Genomic DNA, 8,907 nt, shown 5'->3' with positions numbered 1-8,907 from the left:
CAGTCTATGAAACAGGAAGCAGGTCCTCCACTGGACATCAAATCTGTTTGCATCCTGACCTTGACTGGACTGCAGAACTGTGAGGGATGTTTGTTCAACCCCCAGTGTAAGGTCTTTCTGTTACAGCAGCTTGAACGAAGACAGGCTGGTTAGAGCATGGCCAGAAGGGCATGATGGGGGCTGCCGGCGGTAGGAAATGGGGTTTTGTCCTTTAAATATCCCACATAACACAGTCACCAATTCAAGTCACTACAAATTCAGACTGCGAGTCACTCAACGTGGGCACTCAGAGCTCCTCAGCAGAGACAAGACCAAGAAGCCGAGTCTAACACACACCAGGCACTTAGAAACTGCGTCACAGAAGAATTTCAGATTTTAATTAGGGGCAGTGAGCACTGGAAACCCAGTACTTCAGGAAACCCTCCGTGTAAACTGTGCAGGGCCAGGAACTCCCAAATTTAGACCCAGACCCTATTTTCAAAAACTCACATCTCTCAAGCAGCAGAATCTGTATCCTTCTTCAAAAAAAGCATACAATTTCCTTTTAATTAAAAAAAAAAAAAAGAAATTTATGGTTTTGCTGGTAGCAGGCACTAGGTCTAGCTGGATTTGCAGGCAACCTCAAGTATTTAATGAACAATTACTGTGGTTTGTCCAAAGGGATGGAGCTTTCCAATAAAACAACAGGCTGAAGTTTTAGGCCACTTTTAGAGGCTGTCTGGGAGGGGACTGGGGTGCTGACTTGCTGGGGGTCTATGCGACCCGTCAGTAGTGTGTGGGAACAGAGCAGAAACCAACGGTCTCTGGCAGCTAAGAACATTGGAAGGTTGTCCCGGGAAATGCAGGACATCCAACTGTCCTGAAGTAATACATGAAACCACAAAACGAAGAAAGGAACTCAAAAAAATGACTAGGTTCTAGCTTTGTGACTCTCAATACAACACTTAACACTCTGGTCTACTGTTCCCTCATCAGCCCAACAGAGCACATAAGGGGTCTCCAGTGCTTGCCCTCTAAGACACTGTCACTGGCCCTGTGAGCAAACCAGGCTCGGCTTCCTTATGTATAACAAAGAGGATTAAATCTGGAAAAGCCATTGAACAGTGAAGAAAATGGACTTCGGATTTAGGCAAGCAGAGTCTCAATTCTTAGTCCTGTGTGACCAAAAGCAGGTTACTTGATCTGAGTCTTACTCTCTTCACCTGCAAAACGGAGCCAATAATGTCTCTTGTAAGGACTGTGGAAGGGTCTTGCTCACCGCCTTACAGTATGTGTAAAGTAAACACCAGTCTTTTTCGTCCTTTCTTATTCCACGTTCAGCAAATGTGAGAGAGGGATGTGAATATCCTGAAATGCCCATTTAAAAAAATTAAGCCTTCAAAGAATGCCATCAGCAGTGACATCAGATAACCTCCATCTCCTTCGGACAGAAGAGGGCCAACCTTCTGATCACCACACCCGTCTCCGAGGCGGTCAGGTAAGGCCTGAAAGGGTGACAAGAAGAGGCTTCGGGGAACACCGGGCACTAAGCACAGAGCATGGCAATCCTATGGGCGCCATCTAAGATGGGCTCTGCAGCAGCAGCAGCAGCAGGAGACAGGCGAACAGTCTGGGCCCCCGCCAGCAGGCACGAGAAATCCCCAGGCTGGGAGACTGTGCCGTGACAATGCAGTGAGCTCCCAAAGGTCCGGAGTCCTGGTCCCCGAGGCAGTGTAGAAGAGGCATTACTCTAAGGTGCAGTTTGAGCTCTAAGTTAACCACAGAAATAAAGACTTATCACACGTGAAAATGTGCACCTTTCCATGGGAGGATGGCACCTGGGGGGGCACAGAGCGGGCCCAAAGGCAGAGATCAGGGAGGGGCTCCTCCCACACGAGGGAGAAGATGCTGCGCTCCCACCAGGCTCAGCTAGCACACTCCCCGTGGCCCCAGCCTTCCCCGTGCCAGTTCTAGAACGAGTGATCCCAGCTCAGGCTCTCCTGCCCCACAAGCAGGCGCAAAAGGCAGTGGCCTTCCTGTATGGAGACTCATCATTTACAACACAGCAACTGATCTGTCTGTTCCTCATGAGAAGAATGTATTTAAATCTGCAAAGAGTCATAAATCTGAGATATTCTACACATTGTCAGCTTTGCCTTCCACAGACATGGGGCCTCCCCACTTTGGTGAGGGGCCTTGTGGCTGTGCTGGAGAAACGGCCATGGGGAAGCGGGTGCTCTCCCTACTAGCATGCACCAGGTTCATGATCTGGGTTCCGTCCTCTGTGAACAGAGCTAGGACTGTGGCAGTGAGGGAAACATATTCTGAAGGCGGTGGGAACCAGGAAACTTGCCTATAAAAAGGCTTCTGGGCATGAAAACCCTAATAGAGCCAGGGGGCAACTCTGGTTCTCATCAAACTCGGCCCTTGTTTGCCATTGACCACATACCCTAACTGAGGGGTTGGCCCTGTTCTAGCTTCGGCACCTCGTCAGCAAGAGTGAATGCCACAGGATCTCCGAAGCCTGACGGTGCTAAGGATGAAGACTCTAGGCAGAGAATGTCCTAGTGGTGGGTTCTAGGAAGCAGATGGGCCCCCAGACAGTGCCTGGTCCCTTGAATTGGCTACATGCGGGAAGTAAAGGTATGAGTGGTTTGGGCACACGGATCCCACAGAGGAAGCCAGGGTCCTCCCACATCTGCAGTGGCCACATGTATCACAGGCCGGCAGGTGTCACATGTGAAAACCAAGCCCATGCTAGCCATGAACCTGGGACACCCTCCACCCCCAACTCCACCAGCACCCCAACAGCAGCAGGGGGCAGGACCCGGGGCCTGACCCTTCTAAGGCTCAGAGTGGGCTCTGTGGCAGGAGTGGCTTGGCTTGCTTCAAGGACTGCAGTTCAGTAGCCATGGACCCTCAGACAAACTGGGACAGGTTGGGGACTTTGATGTTGAGATCACCAATGTTGATGTTCCGAGGAATCTCCGGTAGATTGATGTTTTTCACAGCAGACACGGCCCGGGCAGGAGCTGCTGAAAGGCCACCCTGAGGAGAAATGGTAAGGGACATGAGACACACACTCAGTGTCATCTGCCCAACACGAAGAAACAAAAGTGACAGAGATCTGGAAAGTGTCCACACTGAGCACACACAATGTATGCTTTGATTTTTTCTCTTTATTCCCCAAAGGTAGCCAGCATGATGATCCCGAGGGTAACAGGGGCCATGGGGTAGGGACCCACACTCTGCACTCCTGAAGGGGTTGTGCCATATGCAGTGCTGTAGCCCCAGCATCTAAGAGGGCCTGCACACCGCAGGTGCTCAATAAATGCTTGCTGCAATAACCTGAGATGGTTCAACTGAGTCATAGTATGGGGGGCACTTTTCAGGCTCCAACACAACACCTTTCCTGAACAGGCTGTGTCTTAGAGACTAGTGTAATCACAGGGAAATTCTTACAAGGAAAAGGAAATTCAGAGCTTAGGGCCAAATGCTTGCTGACTAACACCATGAGATGGGTAAGAGTTGGCTCTGGAAATATCATGTGGCAGTGAGATAGAAGGACAGAGGTCTGATGTACCCACAGCCATGGGAAGGCTGATAACAAACACAGGGGAAGGCGTCCATGGTGGGCGCTCCCCTCTGGCTCTCCCACAGTGCACAGAGAAGGGGAGAAGCCAACAAGATTCTCAGAACCATTTCCTCCTTACTGACTGCTTTCAAGACACTGACTCCAGTTCCACTCTTGTCCAGCATCTCTCCATTCTTCTGCTTTCCAAACCCCTTGCCTCTGACTCACTTACTATTCCTGGAAGCTTCCTGGCCTGCCTCCCTAAAAGAACTAATGTGCTACTCTAACTGTGGTCTGGAAAAGGTTCTTCAGCAGGACCGCCAAGCCTCACGGACAGAGGAATTTCTGGTTTTGCAAGATCAAATTCTGTTACAAGAAGCAAGAAGCTCTTGAAGACACTCAACTCACTAAAGTGGTAACTTATTCTGCTGTTTCTGTCACATGTGAAGGTTTATGACCGTAGCCTCTGCTCTCTGGGAAAGCTGATGGAGACGAGGGAGAGACCTCAGAGGGGTAGGATGGAAATAACTGTGAGCTTTTTTTTTTTTTTTTTTTAAAGGTAATCTCTATGCCCAACGTGGGGCCTGAACTCACAACCCCAAGATTAGGAGTCGCACACTCCACCGACTGAGCCAGCCAGCCACACCTACTGTGAGCACCAGGAGGGATGGGCCGGGGTATGTTATTTGCAAATCCAGCCAAACTCTGCTACAGCTGAGGAGAAGGCTAACTGGAAATAAGGCAACTGGCATCTGTGAGGTTCTGAAAGTCACCATGAGAAATGGCCACTGGGAGATCGGACTGCCACAGCATCAGGAAACCACATTGGGACCAGAGAAGGGCATTCTGGCTCCCTCCAGGGTACACATAGCTTTGAAGGGAGGAATGACAAACCACAAAGATGGGCCATAATCCCCCAAGCCTGGAGCTGTTCGTCTTCCTGAGCCAACTGACTTTTCCGTTCACACTTTTAGCCTTAATTCTTACATGTTTTATTTTCAGCACTGGCCTTCAAATCAATTGGTTCTGATGGACTCAAGGAAGAAGGAGGACCATAAACATGCCTAAGGTTCCCCAGCAACACAAACCAACAGATGTGTCCATTCCTCCTTCTGCCCCAGGCTCTTCAAACTGGCCAGGGCAAAAGGACGGACGTGACTCACCTCGGATTTCTCCAGCCTGTTTTGAGCTTCGATCTGAGCGACGATTTCATTCATGTTGGTTTCCAACACCATCCCACCCATCACCACCTCCTGAAGGATGTAGTGCACCTAAAGGGGAAGTAAAAATAAGAAGGGTTAGAGCACCCTGTGGTAGCTGGGGTGTGGCCCAAATGGGCCACATGCAGGAAGTGAAGGTATGAGTGGCTTGGGCACATGAGACCTCATGGCCTTTCCGGCACCAGCCCAGCAGTAGGACCCGACACCAGCTCCTGATTCCCAACAGACACCTGAGTCCATGGGTTATCGACCTCCCAAGTGAGCCAAACAGATGGCCCCCACGCCCTGGCATTCCCTAACATGGATCTCTTACGTGAGCAATGACAGCTAAACTGCCTGGCCACACTCAAGGCAGGGAGGTGGTGGCTAAGAGCACAGACTCTGAAGTCAGACAGACCTTGTTTAAATTTCAGCTCTGCTCTCTGTTAGCTGGATGATCCTGGGAAATTATCCTTTCAGTTTTCCAGCTTCCTTCCAGAGTTGTGATGAGGACTGAATGCAATAACCTGTATCAAACATCGGGCCTGGTGTCTGCCCCACAGCAGCTTCTGGATGAACTGGGATGGCCTTCATTACTAGCATCGGCCTCATCCTCACTGATGCATTCCGTCAGTGCAGCTGTGGCAGAGCGAGCCCTGCACAGTGGGACGTTTCCCAGGCTTCCTAAGACAGACCTTCCGCCTGGGCTCCACCGGACGCAAAATGGACCCGTTCCTTTGTACTTGTCCTCATCCCTTTCTTAGAGCTCAGGTAGACACCAGGCTCGGCATGAATACTCGCCTGGATACCAGGCTCACACCTGTGCTTGGGTCTGTCTAGCCAGTACTCCCTAGCAAAGGTGAATCTTGGTGTGCCAGCAGAGCCGTGGTGCTGACTTAACCACTGTGCTCCATGGTACCGGGAGGGCTGCCACGGAAACCCCCAGAGGGTCAGGTCAGAGGTGTCCACGGGGTTCTGTAAGCAGGAGCAGGACTTCCTCATTCAAGTCAAATCCTGTCAACATGGCCTTCACGGTGCTTTCAGTCATGCTGGAAAGACCGCAAGTACCACCTCATACTGTTAAGCACTAAATGAGCAGTCCGAGAAGGAAGAGGGCAGTGGTTGGAGCGACCAGACGTGTTCACTGAGATGGTGGGAGGACGGAGCTGGGCTCTGCCGTCGGAGAAGGATGTTGGATGAAAGGCACTGGAGAAAGCAATTCAGCTGGTGTAGGGTACAAGGACATCAGGGTCTGGCTGGAATGGCAGATTTACCAAGAGGCTAGAGACAATGCTGACAAGGCAGTTTGGGCCTAAAGTCTGGGCACTACTGCCATTTGGGGATGGATAATTTTCTTCTGGTGGGGGCAGGGCTGTCCTGTGCATTGTAGCATGTTTGGCAGCACCCCTGGGCTCTGCTCACTAGGTTCCAGTAGCACCGCTCCAGCTGTGACAACCAAAAATGCTTCCAGACATGGTCACATACGTTCTGGCAAAATCACCCCCAGCGGAGACACATGGGTCTAGCATCTAGACTGAACCGTGGAGGATGTGAGCATCAATTTACTCTGTAGGCAACAAAGAGTCAAGACAAAAGATGTCTCTGTGCGTTTGTGCGTTTTTGGGCACAGCAGTTCTCTGTCCTTTGCCCAGAGTTAAGTGGAGGGAACGCATGAAGACGTAACCAGGGTACATATTCTGGCCTCAGGGAGGAAGTGTAATGAAAGCATGCTCAGCAAGGGGTCTGCTTGAGATTCTAGCTCTTTCCCTCTGCCCCTCCCCACTGCATGCTCTCTCTCTAAATACATAAATAAATAAAACCTTAAAAAGCTTATGTTTAGAGATACCTGGGTAGCTTAGTCATTTGGGCATCTCCTGGGGTTCTGGGATTAAGTTCCACATTGGGCTCCTTGCTCAGCAGGGAGCCTGCTTCTCCCTCTCCCTCTTGCCCCTCCCCCTGCTTATGTGTGCACACGCTTTCTCTCTCTCTCTTTCTCTGTCAAAAAAGTAAATAAAATCTTTAAAAAAAAGCATATGTTTAAACACAAAGTATGTATGCTTACATGGGGCTTTACAAATCACTTTTCTTTCTTCTTCTTTTTTTTTTAAAGATTTTATTTATTTATTTGACAGACAGAGATCACAAGCAGGCAGAGAGGCAGGCAGAGAGAGAGGAGGAAGCAGGCTCCCTGCTGAGCAGAGCACCTGATGTGGAACTCGATCCCAGCACCCTTGGATCATGACCCGAGCTGAGGGCAGAGACTTTAACCTACTGAGCCACCCAGGTGCCCTTCTTTCTTTCTTTATTTTAAACAATACTTAAAAAAAAGAAAGAAAGAAAAAAAAGATTATTTATTTATTTATTTATCTGACAGACAGAGATCACAAGCAGGCAGAGAGAGAGAGAGGAGGAAGCAGGCTCCCTGCTGAGCAGAGAGACCAACGCAGGGCTTGACCCCAGGACCCTGGGATCATGACCTGAGCCGAAGGCAGACTGAGCCACCCAGGCGCCTCCTACAAATCATTTTTCTGTCTACACAGACACACTCATGCAGCACTCTTAAATTTTATACAACAGGAATTATTTCATTACTTAATGCAAATGGAGATTTAATAGCAAAAAGCTCGTATTTAGGTAACTAACACAATGTTAAACAGGACTGATCTTAAAATTATTTGTTAGGGGGGCCCCTGGGTGGCTCAGTGGGTTAAGCCGCTGCCTTCAGCTCAGGTCATGGTCTTGGGGTCCTGGGATCAAGCCCCGCATCGGGCTCCTTGCTCAGAGGGGAGCCTGCTTCTCTCTCTGCCTCTGCCTGCCTCTCTGCCTGCTTGTGCTATCTCTCTCTGTCAAATAAATAAATAAAATCTTAAAAAAAAATTTATTTGTTAGGGAACTACACTGTTTTTATACTTCCCCATCAAGAAATCAGCCTCTGAACATAATGTGGTGGTTCCTCAAAAATTTTTTTAAAGAATAACAGCCATATAACCAAACAATTCCACCACTGGGCATATACTCAGGAGAACCAAAACCAAGGATTCCAGAAGATAATAGCACACCTCTCTTCACAGCAGCATTATCCATGGAATATCCAAAAGGCAGGAGCAACCCAAGTGCCCCTCGGTGCATGAAAGGATGAGTCTGACGTATGCATACAAAGGAAAATGATTTGGTCTTAAAAAGGAAGAAAACTCGGACACCTGCTACTGCATGGACGAACCCTGAAGACATTAAGCTAAGTGAAATTAAGCAAGAAACAGAAGAACAGATACGGCATGACTTCCTTATGTGAGCTACCCAGTAGCCAAAACCAGAGGCAGAAAGTAGAACAGTGGTTGCCGGGGCTGAGGGGAGGAGGGGGCGGGGACTTGTTTGATGGTAACAGAGTTTCAGTTGTGCAAGATGAAGAATTCTGGATCCAGAAGGGTAGCACAACGACACGAATATGCTTAACACTACACAAAATGAAGACGGTAAGCTTTACGTTACATAAAATTTACCAGTCCTCCTAGTATTTTATTCCTTCATGGGGGAAGTAGAACTTGTTGAGCATCTACTGTATGACGAGCACTTCATATGTAACTCATTTTAATTTTAGAATAGCCGTGTGAAGTAGGTAATACGACCTTCACTTCATATACAAGGGAAGTGAAATATGGAAAAGTCGATCAACTATTTTGATGTCACATGTATCAGTAGCAGCACAGAGCACCGAGTCTAGGTCAGCCTGCCTCTGGAGCTCACGTTCTACATCCTTTCTACCAGGACACCTCAAAATCCCAAACTGTGTCTTCTACCCTGACCACGCCACACCCCTAGTCCACACGGAAGCATTTTAAGACTTGCCTTTGGTTTGTCGGAGATCTCGTATGAATTCTTCCATGCTCTATCCCTAGGCCTAGAACACTGCCCAGTGAGGAGGAGGCACGCTGACTGAATGAAAAGGCTTTTCATAAGTCTGAGTAGCATATTCCTGGGCTTTAGGTGCTGAGAAGGTGGATGGCAGTGTGGCAGTGGACGCTGGAAGGAGAAGGTGTAGAAGGCCTAATACAGATTACCATGGGGACCAGCCTCTCTGGTTAATAGAAAATGTCAGTTAAGATTTCTGATTTGAACACTGTGCATCATGAAATCATAATTTTAAAATGCTATTCG

General features: G+C 48.9%; 1 protein-coding gene across 1 annotated transcript in view; it reads right to left on the bottom strand.

Moving 5' to 3' along the window:
* Nucleotides 1–355: 355 nt before the first annotated feature.
* Nucleotides 356–8,907, bottom strand: part of LOC106003384 (adaptor related protein complex 3 subunit sigma 2) — a 54,332-nt gene continuing 45,780 nt past the window's right edge. The window contains exons 5-6 of the mRNA XM_004763740.3: nucleotides 4,717–4,824; nucleotides 356–3,027 (exon numbers count right to left, since the gene is read on the bottom strand). Of these exons, the coding sequence (XP_004763797.1) occupies nucleotides 2,899–3,027; nucleotides 4,717–4,824 (237 nt within the window). The 3' untranslated portion in view covers nucleotides 356–2,898. The remainder of the gene's footprint in view (nucleotides 3,028–4,716; nucleotides 4,825–8,907) is intronic.

Source organism: Mustela putorius, unplaced genomic scaffold, assembly GCF_011764305.1.
Source record: "Mustela putorius furo isolate JIRA1106 unplaced genomic scaffold, ASM1176430v1.1 tig00003875_pilon_pilon_pilon, whole genome shotgun sequence".
NCBI lineage: Eukaryota > Metazoa > Chordata > Mammalia > Carnivora > Mustelidae > Mustela > Mustela putorius.
The sequence above is the reverse complement of the archived record's forward strand: the minus strand, read 5'-3'. Positions and strand labels throughout refer to the sequence as shown.